This window comes from Halichoeres trimaculatus, unplaced genomic scaffold (assembly GCF_033239565.1).
Source record: "Halichoeres trimaculatus isolate MK-OKI-2021-1 unplaced genomic scaffold, fHalTri1.1 fHalTri1_scaffold_10, whole genome shotgun sequence".
Taxonomy (NCBI): Eukaryota; Metazoa; Chordata; class Actinopteri; order Labriformes; family Labridae; genus Halichoeres; species Halichoeres trimaculatus.
This window is the reverse complement of record NW_027437187.1, coordinates 37613035-37629046: the sequence shown is the minus strand read 5'-3', so window position 1 is coordinate 37629046 and position 16012 is coordinate 37613035. Positions and strand designations below refer to the sequence as shown.

General features: G+C 40.4%; 1 protein-coding gene across 6 annotated transcripts in view; it reads right to left on the bottom strand.

Moving 5' to 3' along the window:
• Nucleotides 1–15697, bottom strand: part of LOC141796085 (pleckstrin homology domain-containing family A member 7-like) — a 200321-nt gene extending 184624 nt beyond the window's left edge. For 2 of the 6 annotated variants that reach the window (XM_074676983.1, XM_074676987.1), the window contains exons 1-3: nt 15515–15696; nt 15296–15372; nt 15090–15147 (exon numbers count right to left, since the gene is read on the bottom strand). In XM_074676983.1, the coding sequence (XP_074533084.1) occupies nt 15090–15147; nt 15296–15372; nt 15515–15597 (218 nt within the window). In that variant the 5' untranslated portion in view covers nt 15598–15696. Of the gene's footprint in view, nt 1–15089; nt 15148–15295; nt 15373–15514 lie in introns of all 6 variants that reach the window. The other 4 variants (XM_074676991.1, XM_074676984.1, XM_074676985.1 and 1 more) reach the window with 3 other exon arrangements.
• Nucleotides 15698–16012: the final 315 nt, after the last annotated feature.

Sequence of the window (16012 nt, the reverse complement as noted above, 5' to 3'; positions counted from 1 at the left end):
AAAACAAAGCCTCCTTTTCTCCACAGGACAAAGAGCGAGAGGCGGCGAGCACAGACCAGCTCTGTGTCCTCACGCCTTTAAAACCATCCATCAGTTTTATCAGCAGCGCCGCAGAGAGCGAGCCTGTTCTGTGTGAGCAAACACCCTAAAAACAGCCCTTCAGGTGGATCTGGGTCTACAATAAGGCCCAGTCTGCGTCGTGTTCACCTGGGGACCACGCGCCTCTCCTTCAGATTCAGGGTTTGAGAAATGAAAACAGCTGGCCAGCTCATATCCGGGGACGCAGGAATATTTTCTGCTCTGACTCATCCTCTCATTCTTCCTCTCGGCCGTCTGTGATGTTTCTGTTTCTCAAGGTTGTTCAGCTTTTCATTCAGAAAGAGGCAGCAGCTGCGTTTCTCTCTGAAACAGAAAGACGGGAATGTTTTTAACCAGCGCTGTATTCACGCTGAGCGCCTCGTGTCTGTGTGAGCCCACACTCTGCAGAGGAGAAGCCCACCCGCTCAGGAAACGCTTTCACACAGTCTTCATTAAAACCAGGACCAAACCTGGAGTCCTGGTCCTGGTGGGGTCTGCGTACAGTCAGAGTAAAGGTTTGAGTCTCTCGGGTTGTTCTCCTGACTTCACTGTAAGCAGCTTTAGGATAAGCCTCTTTGTCACGGTGATACCATCATTGTCCTGACTCTGACGAGCAGGCCGAGGTCAAATCACTGCAGAGTCAGCTTTCTGCACGGACACCACCTCTGCAGAGTCAGACCCCAGGAGGTCTGCAGGTACTGAGGTTACATCTTTAATAAACATGAATGAAGAGAAACTAAAACAGGGGTCTGCAACCTTTACCTTCATAGGAGCCATTTTTCCTCAGCTCACCTGGATTAAAGTCATTCAGGAGCCACAAAATCTACTTTATCTTCACAATGAAGACAATAAAATAAAAAGCTGACAAAATTTTAAAGATAGTAAAACTTTACTGAAAAATTATCCAAAAGAAGTTTTTTTGTGTTTATAAAATTGTACATGTGATGACTTAGTTTTTATTTTCAATAAATTTGCAAATATTTGTAAAAAAAAATGTTTAAAGTCAAAAATTTCATAAATTTGCAGTTAATGCATTTTTTGTTATTTTGCTTAATTTGCAAAAGTGTTTTCAAAATTAAAACTAAATTAATAAAAAATTGTGTATGGGATATCTTAGCTTTTATTTTGCAAATGCAAATATTTGTAAAACAAAAAAAAAGATTTAAAAAAAAGAAAAGAAAATGTGTAAAGTCAGATATTTCATAAATTTGAAGTTAAGGCATTTTTTATAATTTTCTAAAAATTTAAAACATATTACATTTTGCAAAAAAAAATAAACAAAATAAAACTTTAAAATGTGCAAAAATTTCATAATTTTGAAAAAAAAAGATAAATATTCAAAAAAATCTAAAAATTTGCTTAATTCTTAAAAAAATTATTAGCAAAAATTTGCAGAAATAAAAAAAGTGAAAGTTACAAAAGTTCAAAACATTTACTTAATTCTTTTTTTTTAAATGACTTTAAATATTTCGAAAAAATTTGCAGAAATTAAAAAATGGGAAAACCGCAAATATTTCAAAATTTGGGAAAATATTTAAAATATTTTCAAATTTTTCTACATATGGAAAAATTGTCCAAAAAATTAATTTCAAATAATTTGCAAAAAGTTTTTAAAAAATTGCAAAAATCTAAAAGAAAGAAACTGAAAGCCTTTTTTGGAAGAGGTTATAAATATTTAGTTCAACAAAATGTCAAATGTTAAAATGTTAAAATGTTAGCATGAAGCTGAAGCTGCTGCAAAGGTCTCACAAGAGTCAAAGAGCTGCATGAGGCTCCAGAAGCACGGGTTGAAGACTCTTGGTCTAGAAAAAAATACTGAAATTAACGGACTCAAAATCCACTAACAGGGTCAACTAGGATCCATTTCACCCTCACAAAGTGGGTCCACTTTGCAGGAACCTTCCCCCTTTTTCATTTATGGATCCTGGCACCAATCATTCAGTATTGGCACAAGATACTTCCCTGCAGTTCTCCTCCCAAACACAGGAGGGCAGTGTGGTCTGTGTGAGCGTCAGACAGCTTCAACCCATTGATTAAAAAAATGAATAAACACACTCAGCGTTCACACTCCTGCTCTGTCCCTGATCATTACACTGCTGTGCTCTGAATCTGAGGGTTTACACCATGCCCTCTCCTCTAACACTCGTGTATCCGTGACGTCCTCTCATGCTCCTGACAGTGATTTTGCGAGCAGCCCTCTCCTCTCCTCTCTTCTCTTTTTGCGTTGCAGAGGTTTTGTTTATCCGTGGCTCTCTGGTCTCAGTGACTCACCACTCAGCGTCTCAGGCTGGAGGATGCAAACATGAAGCTTCAATCCACTAATTATCAACAATTTAATTTGTTGGCAGCTCACTCTGACACTGTTTTAATCGACTTCACTGATTAGAGACGTCAACAAAACTCAAGTTGGAGTGAGTCTGCAGCAGACAAAAAGCGTCAGATCAGGGGACTGACTCTGACACCGTCCAGATCAACAAAGCTGCAGAAAACTGAGTCAGGACCATCCAGCTGTCTGCTCCAACAACACACCTCTGACACCTCACAGTCTCTATTTCCCTCTCCTCCTCAGCTCTCTGCCTCCAGTCCCCTCCACTCAGCCGGCTCTGCTCCCTGCAGCAGGAGCCCCCTGCTGGGAGGAGCTGGGAGGAAGAGGAGGAGGAGGAAGACCCCCTGAGGGCTCCTCAGAGGAGGGAGAATGACACATCATGTGACACATCATGTCTGTTAGCGTGTGTGAGTGTGAGCAAACACACGGCGGAGGACAAACAGAGGGAAAGTGAGAACATTCTTAGACAAACACACGGCGAGCTCGGCCTGACGAGACGAGCTCGGGCTGACGAGCGGCGCAGAGGAATGTGAGGGTTGAACAGCGGAGGAGGAAGTCGTCAAACAAACTCATACTTAACGTCCCACTCGTCCGTGGGGGGACATGAGGGTGGGGGGGCTGGAGCAGGTCCAGGCAAAGAGCGTCTGAGCGTCGAGGAGGGACAGGAAACAGCCAGAGGCAGACAAACAGCTGATGCTCAGCAACACCTCGGAGGCTTAGACGCAGGTTTCCCTCAGATTCCCAAAAGTTAAAGACTTTAAACGGGAAACTGAGACGCCACAGCCTGGACGCTCAGCAGGAAGTAAAGACAGATTCAGGAGAAAGAGACTCCTCATGTTTACATGAGTTACCGTCACAGTGAAGAAAACACGCCAAAGAGTTCACAATCATTCAATCACTGGGACGGTCTGCAGGAAATCATAAAATAAAAGAGCATTAAAAAGAAGCAAACAGATATTTGTACAGTGGCTGGTAGGTGTCAGATGATTTGCAAAAGCAACAACAGCAAAAGTCAAAAGAGGTCAGTTTCCCCAAAGGACACAGAAAGGCTGTGAAGGTCAGTAAATGATGGTTTTCTTTTCTAACTTCAGGGATAAAAAATGTAGATTGGTGGAGGTGTCACCATCCGTACAGTGTCTTATTTTAGTTTATTAAATCAGTCGAATCATGACGTTAGCATCAGAGCTACGTTTATCAAAACTGAATTTAAAAAAGGAAACAATCGTTTACTTTTACTTTTTTTTTTTTTTTTTAAACTTTTCTGGGTCCTTTAAAATAACTGACCGCTCTCTAAGTTTCATTGTGTTGTGGCTTTTGTGTTCATCTTTGTGGATTTACATTTCTCTTTGTGGCTTTTTGCATTCATCTTTCAGAATTTTGCATTAATCTTTGTAGATTTTGCATTAGGGTTGTGGCTTTTGCATTAATCTTTGTAGATTTTGCATTTGGGTTGTGGTTTTTGCATCCATATTTTTGGCTTTTGCATTTTTTCTTTGTGGCTTTTGCGTTCATCTTTGTGGCTTTTGCATTAATCCTTGTGGATTTACATTTCTCTTTGTGGCTTTTTGCATTCATCTTTAAGAATTTTGCATTCATCTGTGGCTTTTGCATTAGGGTTGTGGCTTTTGCATCCATATTTTTGGCTTTTGCAGTCATCTTTGTGGCTTTTGCATTTGTCTTTGTGGTTTTTGCATTCCACTTTGATGCTTTTGCATTCATCCTTTTGGCTTCTGCATTTCTCTTTGTGGCTTTTGCATTTGTGTTTGTGACTTTTGCATTTGTCTTTGTGGCTTTTGCATTTGTCTTTGTGGCTTTTGCATTTTTCTTGTGACTTTTGTGTTTGTCTTTGAGGCTTTTGCTTTTCTTTTTGTGACTTTTGCACATTTCTTTGTGGCTTTTGCATTCCACTTTGATGCTTTTGCATTCGTCCTTTTGGCTTTTGCATTTCTCTTTGTGGCTTTTGCATTTGTGTAAAGGCTTTTGCATTTGGGTTATGGTTTTTGCATCATTTGTGTTGTGCTTTTGCATTTGTGTTTGTGACTTTTGCATTTAACTTTATGCCTTTTTATTTCTTTTTGTGACTTTTGCATTTGTCTTTATGTCTTTTGCATTTTTCTTGTGACTTTTATGTTTGTCTTTGTGGCTTTTGCTTTTCTTTTTGTGGCTTTTGCATTTTTCTTGTGGCTAATGCATTTCTCTTTGTGGTGTATGAATTCCTGTTGTTGCTTTTGTAAATCATCTAACACATACTGTTTTCTGTATATTTGGGGTTAAAATGTCGTTTGAGATCAAAATATTTTCAAAAATAAAATCCAGATCCTGATCCTGTTATAAAACCATCCTGACATATTTCCTCTACAGCGCCCCCTAATGGAGAACATGTTCCTTGGTCAGACGCAGAGTTTGCTGATGTTCATGCAGCAGGTAACGCTGCAGAAAACTGACCACTGATCATCAGGATCAGAGACACCTGAGGGACAGGTGAGCTGTGATGTCATCAGTCTGCGCCAGGTAAAGAAACTGACATAAATTAGAGAAAATGAACTGAGCTCGTACTTTCTTACACGTCCACCCTCCATGGACTCACGTTATGTAAGTATGTGGGGTCTGTTGCTCCAGAGATCAGCGGCGTCCTCTGTTTCTGGGACGGATGAAATGATGAACAGAGCCAGTGATCCGTCAACGATGTCAGAGCCTGAGAAACTGAGAGCTCAGACGAGCAGGGAGTGAAAGCTCTGACCAGAAGACTGAGCCGTGCTCCATCAAGTGGTCGGCTCCACTTTCAACACCAAAACACTCGTCTTACATAAGAAACTGTTGTTTTGAAAAGCTCAGACTTGGATCTGCTGGGTTTGTTTTGGTCGTCAGCTGCAGAGGATTTTTCTCTCAGCAACATTAAAAACTGACAAAAAGCATCTCTTTCCAATCCAGAGAGAAAATCAGCGTCGTAAGCAGATAGCGTCCTCTTTAAGAGCGCGGGAAGAAAGCAGGTTTCTGTTCTCAGGGCCGGTCCGTGCCAAGAGCTCAGCCAGAGTCTGAGGACAATGAAAAACACACAGAGACGCAGGGGGAGCGCTGTTGTTCTTCTGCTCGTAATGAAAACATGAAAAACATTTTTGGGATAGAAGAGGCTCGGGAACAGACAGCCGAGGAGCCTGGAGGGGTGCTGTTACATAAACATGGCCCCCAGACGAGCAGCCCCCCTCCCACCTGGAAAGGATATTGGACTTCAAGGTTGTTATTACTTCACCTTGTTATTTCTGCTCAAGAAACACGGCTCAGGTGCCAATTAAAAGTTCGAAAGGGGGAAGACAAATATCCAAGTCATGGAAGAGAAAGAGGAGGTTTGTTCTGCAGACCTCACTGTGCTGATCTGAGCTGAAACTTATCAAACGTCATGGAGTCAGAGCCGAGACTTTCCTTAAATTGATTTAATCATCCACTGAAAACAGAGGTAGGAGTCAGACCAGGAGAGTTTGTCATTCACATGTTGAATAATCTGAAAATGAATCTCTTGTGAGGAAGTGATGAACATTTGTTTGTGTGTTCAGTGATGGAAGTTGATATTCACCTGTTTTATTGATGTATGCTAACCGTGAGCATATCAATGTAGTTTCCAATGTATGTTAGCGTCAAGCTAGCACCAAATGCTCTCTACTGTACACATCTAGGTCTCCATGACAACACCACACCAGCTGATGAAGTTTATCAGAGAGAAGAAAAATCTGTGTTTTTCTCTGCTGAAAATGATTTCTGTGATTAATTTTGTAGTGATGGTGGACACTGGAGCCTAACTGTCAGAAAGAAAAAGGACAGAAGAGCAGAAGAAAGATAAACAGGAGAGAGATAGAGCACGAGCTACAGGCTAACACAGGAGCTAAGGGCTAAAAAACAGACAAAAGGCTAAACCACTAGCTGAAGGCTTAAGGATGAGCTAAGACCTTGAAGAGAAGCTAACATTCTAGCTAAAGGCTAAAACACAAGCCTAAGGCTAGAACAGAAGCTTAATGCTAAAACGCAATCTAAAAGCTAAAACACAAGCTAAAGGCTAAAGTACTAGCTCAAGGCTAAAACACTTGCTAAAGGCTAAAACTTGGACTGAAGGCTTAAGCATTAACTTAAGGTTAATCCACTAGCTGGAGGCTTAATGATAAGCTTAAGGCGTGAACAGGAGCCAAAGGCTAACATACTAGCTAAAGGCTAAATTACAAGCTTAATGCTAGAACAGAAGCTTATAATTGAAACACAAATTAAAACACAAGCTAAAAGCTAGAGCACAAGCTAAAGGCTTAAACACTAGCTAAAGGCTTAAGGATGAGCTAAGGGCTGGAATAGAAGCTAATTGATAGAACAGAAGCTAAAGGCTTAAACAGGAGCCAAAGGCTAATATACTAGCTAAAGGCTCAAATACAAGCTTAAGGCTGGAGCAGAAGCTTAAAGCTAAAACAAAAGCTCAAGGCTAAAACACAAGCCAAAGGCAAAAATAAAAGCTTAAGGTTAGAACACTTGCTAAAGACTAAAACATGAGCTTTAGGATACAACACCATCTAAAGGCTAAAACACTTGCTGAAGGCTAAAGGATGAGCTAAAGGCTAAAATGCAAGCTAAAGTCTAATACAGGTGCCAAGGGCTTAAACACTAGCTTATGGCTAGAACACGAGCTAAATGCTTAAACACAAGCTTAAGGCTGCAACAAACCCTAAAGGCTAAAACATTAACTTTATTTATTTCAATTTTCAAATCACAAAGGCAGCAATTAAAAAAAAGTGAATTTAAAAAGTGCAATCCGCCCATTATTCCTGTGCTTTAGTTTGTGTTTTGTTCCTGGTGAGAGATCAGTGAGATTTTTATGCGTTTGATTTTCATGTTCACTCAGTGTTTTTTATTTGATTTTATTAAAAAGTGCAGTCCACGTGTTGACATGTGTCAGTGGATGTACAGACAGATGTTAGATGCTACAGATGCTCATATATCCCAGTATTTAATGTGCACAAACAGCGAGCTCTCAGTCCGATGGACTCCACGCTGACAGCACAGAGCTGCATCATGAGCTCATCACTCCGGGCTTTTCTGCCATAAAACAACGAGGCTGAGCAGTTTTACATGTTCATATGTCCTACAGCTACAGACGCTCAGTCTAACACACAAACAACAGCTTGCTAACAGCCTAACAGCCAATTAAACCAGCCGACATGTTTGGGTTCAGGGCCAAACAGGAGAAACTCTGCAGCTAAAATCAAGGTTTCATTTTCCAAACTCCTTGACCAGAAGTTGAGAAACAGGTTTGATGAGTCATCTGTCCAGAGAGAAGCGTCCATAAGACAAAGACACACTCATTATCTGAGTCACACATCAGAGCCGAACACAGCAGCATCACTCGGCGCTCAGACGCCTCTTAATTAACATCCAACACAACACGGAGAGAGCGCAGAGGCCAGATCCCATCAGCCCCATGTAAAACAGCCTGTCCCTGATGTGCTGCAGCAGATATCATCAACAGCAACACCAGCGACCTTTGACCTCTCTTATCTGCAGTGGCACTTTCATCCCCATCAGCTCGACAGTTCAGCTCAGAGTCGTAGAAAAGAAGAAGACGTCTGAGCTCTGAACGATCAGCATCTGATGACCAACTGAGACCACATCAAACTTTCATTTTCCTCTCTTAAAGAGACTTTGGAGGAAGACGAGCGGCCTGATGATGAATATTCAACAACTGGAGGGATCAATTATCTATCGAGGGCTTTCACAAACAAACCGAGGCTATCAAAGAATCATCAACACCAGCTGAGGATGTGGAGGCACGGCTCGGTCCAACCAGGATAAAAAAGAGAGAGAAACTTTTCTTTCTGGAGTTAACTTCACAGCTTGACATTTACAGAGGACGACTCCTGCTTTACCGTGTTTTAAACATGTGCTGGATGCTCAGACTGAGCATGTGCAGATCTTTAAACCTCTACATGTTCATCATATGTTGGAGAAATCCCTGAATCTGCTCAGGGATCTTTACGAGACTTGTTGAAATGATGAGGTCATCAGAGGTGGGGATGGGCCTCAAACACCAAGGTCTGCCCCCACAGAGCCGGCCAATCACAGGGAAGGGGGCTTGTGGAGTGACGAGCCTTAAAGGGACAGCGTCTTTCAAGCAGAGGCTGAAATAAAAGTTTTTTAAAACACCAGAGTGACGAAAACAGAAAAACTTCAGGGCTTTAAATGATGGAGGGACCAGGGATGGGTGCTGAATAGGGATGCACCGATCCAACTTTGGGAAGGTAAAAGGCAAAATAAAGTTTAAATATTTATTTAAACTCTAGCAGTTTGGTAAAACACATGCTGAATGTGTGGAAATTAATGTTCAGTTGTGATATTTTTTACCCCTTAGACTGATAATTCATCAAAAAAAACACAAAAGTGCATCAGAGGAAACATTTCACATCAAGTTTCCCAGAGCGTTGGTAAAAAAGAAGAGGGAGAAAGCCGTTTGCCTGGATCAGCACCATGGATCAGACCCTTCCCCCTGATACCGATCCAGCTTTGAGGGGCCTGGACCGGTATCGGTGCATCCCTAGCACTGAATTAGGTAGAAAAGAATAGAAGAAGAGAGAAATTTATTTTATCATCCCTCATGGGGATTTTTTTTTTGTCACAGCAGCTCACAGAAAAGTGCAAAGAATGCAAAAACAATAAGACATAGAATAATAAGAAGAATATGAAATTAGAACTTTGAAGGAATATAGAAAAGTAGAAAATATAGAAAATACGTAAAGAAAAATAAGTACAAGGTGCTTTTATAGGTACCAACCAGATTCTGTCTGTAGTACTGATTCACATAAAGATTTTTTTATACTTGTTGCAGAAATTCAGACCTCATTTTGTCTTTAAATAACTTGGAATAAGACATTTTTCTGCACTGGTCAGGTAAATGTGGCTCATATTAAGTCTAACAAGACATTTTCTACTAGAAATAAGACAAAACACTTGATAAGTTTTCAGTTTTTTTCCAGTGTGCTGTAAGGCTGGGGAATATATGGAGTACACTTGATGTATCGTGGGTTTTTGCTCGTGAGATATATAAAATGACTATATCGCAATCATCGAGTATGAACAGAAAACTAAATGTTTTCAGACGTCAGAACGTAAATCTCTTTGGTGATTCGCTCGTTTCACTCTCTGCTGCTCAGCTGGTGCTCCTCTCACAGCGAGCATCACGCTCCCCAACCACCCAGAAAAATTCTCCTGCGCATGCGTGTTTTTGTATTAGGAGAGGAGGAAAAAAGTTGCTTGTACATCTTATTAATCTAGAGTGTAGCTGCTTATTTGGGTTTGCTTAGCTGCCTGTATGATCCCTGATTCTCTTCCAGCTCTCCACAACCAGAAACAAACATGACATGTTTTTAACTTTCACTTTCGCTTCTCTGCGCACTCTGCCCCCCCCCCCTCTGAGAGTCGTTCAGTCACGGCACTCAGCTTGGCACAGCTCAAAACATGACGGCAGATGAGTTTGATGCTATTTTACAGCTGAAGACCAAAATACTGCTAGCTGAGATATTATCAAAAAACAAACCTAAATGCAATACATGCATTGCAGTATATGCATTATATAATATAATATAATATAATATAATAAAATAAAATATAATAAAATAAAATATAATACAATAAAATATAGTAAAATATAATATAATATAATAAAATAAAATATAGTAAAATAAAATTCAATATAATAAAATAAAATATAGTAAAATATAATTTAATATAATATAAAATAAAATAAAATAAAAATTATAATTTAATATAATAATAAAATAAAATAAAAATAATATAATAATAAAATAAAATAAAATAAAATATTATATTATATTATATAATAACAAAATAAAATAATATGAAATATAATAAAATATAATATAATCAACCTGTTGAATAAATCTGAATGAATTATTTTACTGGAACTAAAAATATGGAACCACATAAAGTTTGGTTTAAAATAAAAGGTTTGCTAAACTTTACCTGAATGAGATTTTCCCCTTTTTATTATAGTTATAATATATATATTTGTTATAATATCAAGATATATATTGTGTATTGAGATATCGCCTAAAAATATTGAGATATTAGATTTTGGCCATATCGTGCATCTCTAGTGTACCGAATCATTTCAAATGGGAAAGGTTTGTCATCCCTGGTAAAGACACGACAATCCTCTTCCTCCACTTTGTTCACAGATTTTTAGGAACCAAAAAGCTCATTAGCTCCGACTCACAAAGAGCCACAACTCCTGGCTTTACACTGTAAAAAACTGAAATCTTACCAAGTGTTTTTGTCTTATTTTCAGTAGGAAATGTCTTTTTATTCTTAAGATGAGCTACATTTACCTGACCAGTCCAGAAAAATGTCTGATTTCAAGTTATTTAAAGACAAAATGAGATCTGAGTTGCTGTAACAAGTTAAAAAAGTTGCCAGTGTAACAAGAGAAAAGTTGATTGAAACTTGCAAATTTGTCTTATTCTACTGGCAGATTTTTTTTACTTGTTGCAGCAATTCAGGCCTTAATTTTGTCTTTGAATAACTAATAACATATCAAGTGTAATACGACAAAACCACCTGATAAGATTTCAGTTTTTGCAGTGTAACCTAAAAGTTGAAGTTTCAGGTAAAAACTCTTAAAGTTTAAAGTCTTAGATCTTGTTTCTGCTGAAGTTTAAACCTTCGTCTCTGATCTGAATCCCCTGAGTCCAGCTGCTGTTGGGTGAATCCTCTCAGTGCTGCAGACAGAAGCAGGAGTAGCTGCAGTGACGTGGCTCTGCAGGCGCACAGGAAGTGAGTGGCTGCTCTCTGGTTATAATACACCAAGGTGAAACAGCTCAGGCTGCTTTGTGTCCTGCTGGTTTTGTTCCTGGTCATGTGAAAACCTGAGCGTCTTAGTCAGGATCCACTTCAGACACATAACACTCATCGCTGCGCAGCACAAAGAGAAACTCTGAGTCTGTGGAGGAGTTTCACCTTGAAGTGACAGGAAGTGAGCTCACTGCAGGTCTGTGATGACGCCACTGTTCAGGAGAGGAAGCAAGATGTGTCACGACAGAAAAGTTGCTGGATTTCCCCACACTGGACCCTGGAAGGATTTTATCCAAACACCAAAAGGTTTTACCTGTTCAACTGCTCGTTAATGGAAATATCTAATCAGCCAATCAGAAGGCAGCAAACAGACGCGGTGAAGACGAGCTGCTGCGACTCAAACTGAGCGTCAGAATGGAGAAGAAAGGGGATTTAAAGGAGTCTGAACGTGGTCCCAGAAAGAAGACGCATCCAGTGAGCAGCAGGTCTCTGGATCCTCGATGATGTCAGAGGAGAAAAAAACTGTTTCCTGTTTGTGAACGGTTACTGCGTGCACAACGGCTGGTCATGTGACACCAAAAAACACGTTTCACCCGTAGACTCTTAAAAAAAAATTGGACGTAATCTCAGCTTAAAGTGTGGTCGATACAGAAACTGCTCCCCCTGGTGGCTGGCTGCAGTATAGGTCAAAAACTCCATCCCTCCAGTCATTCCAGATGGGCTGTGGTCAAACTTTAAAAAATGAAATGCTTCTCATGTCTGATTGTTGTGGTGATTTGAAGATATCATTTGGCTGCAATGATTCTGAAAAGTTTTTTCTTCATTACTTATTAGAAAAAAAATGAGGTTTTACGTCACGTTTAACGATGATTGACAGCTGACGTTCTTATATAATTTTTTGTACAATATGTTGGGACAGAGAGCCAAGAAGAATTTAGATTCTTAAAAAAAGAAAAAATAAATCTATTTTTGTCATCCTGATCAGATTCTCTTTGAGTTCCTCTGATATTTAAAGCTGATATTAATTTGCAGTTAAAGTGAAAATATTGGCGTAAAAAATTTTGAACAATACATACTCCAACACTTAAAGGGACAGTTCAGTTTTTTTGAAGTGGGGTTGTATGAGCTCTATGTGACCACTAAGGACATTAGATACAGTAGAAAGTTGTCTCCTCTCCCTCAGTGAGACACAAACTGTAATCGATGGTGACGAGGAAATAGACGCTAACAGGGACAGACGGTACCAAATTCAAAGGCTATTTATTAATCAAAAAGTAATAAGGACACTGTAATCACACAGATTTCCCTGCTCTTTTAAATTCTGGAGTGTCCTGTAACAGCAACAACAACAACAGTCGTGGCAGCAGTAACACTCAGCATCTTTTTTTTTTTTTTTTTCCTTTTTTTTTTTTCCTTTTTTTTCTTTTTTTTTTCTTTTTTCTTTTTTTTTCTTTTTCCCTTTTTTTCCCTTCCTTTTTTCTTTTTTTTTCTTTTTTTTCTCCTTTTTTCTTTTTTTATTTTTTTTTTCTTTTTTTTTCTTTTTTTTTTCTCTCCTTTGAGAAAAAAAAAAGAAAAAAAAGAAAAAAAAGGAAAAATGAAGAAGAAAAAAAAAGAAAAAAAAGGGAAAAAAAAGAAAAAAAAAAACAGCATCTTGATGTCCAGTGTCCGTGGATGTTTTCCTCTGTATTCCTTTCAGTCTCCATCTGTAGCAGCTCTTCTTCTGTGTGCTCCGGTTCATGCAGGTATCCTTTTGGTTCCAAAGTGAATGAAACTTCATCGTCGCTGTCATAGTCACTCATTTTGAATTTCCTACGCTGCCTCACAATCCTTAGAGTACAAACAAAAGAATTACGATACTTGATCAAACTTACACGAGGCTACAACCGGCACCCGAAGCATAGCTTGTTTACATTCCCTACAGCTGAAAGGAGGAGGGTGGACGGAGCGCACTAGCGCTGCGCGGAAGGACACATGACCAGTTGGTTAGGTCCAGATAAATGTTTATATTTCCGAAGACTTAATGCACTTAAAAATATTTTATGTATCGTACTCTTAAACTGTGGTGTCACTTTTTGATTTTAGTTCTTGTAGGCAGAGAAAATAGCCTTTGAATTTGGTACCGTCTGTCCCTGTTAGCGTCTATTTCCTCGTCACCATCGATTACAGTCTGTGTCTTACTGAGGGAGAGGAGACAACTTTCTACTGTATCTAATGTCCTTAGTGGTCACATAGAGCTCATACAACCCCACTTCAAAAAAAACTGAACTATCCCTTTAACTGCAATCAAATGCCTTCAAGCATATGTTAATTAAACAGCTCCCATTCTTAGCAGCATGTTTTATAAAGTTAAATAAAAACTTTAAAACACAAATAGCTAAAGTTTTTTTACAGTAAATAAAGTTTCCCAAAATTTCTATGTAACTGCAATAAAAACTGGACAGAACAGAGTTTGCGCTGCCTTTTACAGACATGTTATACAGTTAAATTAATCTTCTGTTTGGTTTTACATGACTGATTTTAAATGACCATCTAGGGCTTCCATAGAGTAGACAGGGAGAAACTGAGCAGAGCATCAGAGCCAAAACAACACAGTTTTGAATGGGTTTCATATCGGTTGACAGATTTAAAAAAAGGCAGATGCTGATATGCCCCAAAATGACAATTATCGGCCCCGATAATTAGCCCGGCTGATAATTAGTCAAAACCTAATCTCTACTGCACAGACTCCATGATGGCGCCACCTGTGACGGGGGTATTTTGGTTTCAACTGTAACTGAAGGTGCATTACCGCCACCTACTGGACTGGAGTGTAATTACCTGGGCTGTAAAGCAAGTAAACATCTCTTGTAGCAACAATGTAGCATCTCTTCAGTTTAATTGTGTTCATATCTGTTGTTTCTTTGTTTGTGTCATCAACCAAAATAACAACGCATGTGCAAGTTTTACTATTATACATTCTCATCCTTTTTTTCGATTCATCGATTAATCGTAAATAATCGTCAGAGTAATCGATTACTAAAATAATCGTAAGCTGCAGCCCTAGACGCTTTTAATAAGAGCTGCAGAAGTTGCAGGTGTTTTGGTGTAAAGTGTGACCCTGTTAACTGGTGACTGTCAGCTGTTAATCACTTTCAGCTGAGTCTCCAGTTAGCGCGGTCGCTCTTTGCTCCATAACACCTGTAGCTCTGTAAACTGGTCTATGGACAGACTGGCTGGAGTTGACAGAAAGACAACAGTCACTCAAGACCATCTCTGAGCAGACACACCCTCCTGTCAGCTGAGAGGAGAAACCTGAGGCTACAATCCACATGGGCTCACCAAAAACTGGACCATAGAGGTCTGAAGATGGTCAGACCAGGATTTAGAGGAAACAACATGAAAGCACAGGTGTTCATCCCACAAATCTGCAGCAACTGTGTCAGTATGGAGCAACATCTCCAGCAACTTGTTGAATCAGACCGATATGGCCACAGACTGAGAGAAAGCAAAGTTATAGGCCTAAGTGATGACGTAATAAAACCGGAAACAGCAGGAAAACGCAGAAAATGTGTCACACAAGCGTGCAAACAAAACAAGGATCCAAACAATTTGCATGAAGTCGGCTGCACAGCCTCCTACAGGCCGAGTTAAAGGAGCTGCTCCCTCTGTTTGATATGCTCAGCAGCCAGCCCAAAGCACAGGGGTCACCACAGGGTCAGCAGGCTGGACCCAGTCCCTCCAGGACTCCACCACACTCAGCCCCTGCTGTAACCAGACCTGCTCCCACAGCCAGGACTTATCTGCAGGAGCCATATTAAGCCGCACGGCCGCTCTGCGTAATGCGCAGGTGAGCGAAAGGTGAGCTACTCACTCTATGAAGAAACTGGCTCCTTCGTCCGTGAAGCCTTCCTCCCATCCCCGGGGAAGGTCTGCAACACAAGCACACACTTTGTTAGAGAGCCCCTCAAAGTTCGCCTCCTCTCTGGGCTCAGGGAGCCCTGAAGTTGGCAGAGAGGAGGCTCAGGAAAGTAAACATGATGGTCCATCAAGCACACGTCCCCCCGCCCTGCTCGGTACCTGAGCGGATCATGTGTCCGGAGTTTACCGGTTCACCGGAGCGGGGATGCAGCCAGGTGGTAGTCCGCGTCTCATCGCTGCGAACACACGCACAGAGACACAGGGAGAGGGGGAGAGGGGAGAAAAACACCTGTTACACCACCAGTAAGGGAACACCGGCAGACAACTCCCGGTAAACCGGGGCAGACGGCGCCGTGAAGCGCCGGTGGATGCGCCCACCTGATGAAGAAGACCCTGCCGTCCGCGCACACGCCGTAAGACCAGTGCTCAGGTAAGCTGTCCCGCCCGAGAGGCGCCGCCATGATCCGGTCTCAAGTCCTATTTCATCTCATTCCCTCTCCATGGAGTCTCCCGGGAGCGCAGTGATCACTGCGAGGGCTGGCGCCGCCTTCAGGGACTCCTCCAGAGCCCGGACATTCGAGCACCTCGAGCTAAAGGTGCAGAAACCAGGACACTGGACGAAACTTAGTCCGATTTTTGGGCTTAAATGACAAAACTCAGCTTCAAAACACATCTAAAGAGGAATATGCGGAAATTTAAGAGAGAAAAACTGATTAATGACGTCTTAAGTGCAACGTTATGCCTCTTTATATTACAGTCCTCCAAGTTTAAGGGTGTTAACATTGATAGATTATTGGAGCTATTTATAAGTAAAATGTTAGCTCTTTTATTTTATGTTTTTTTTATTTATTTATTTATTTATTTATTTATTTATTT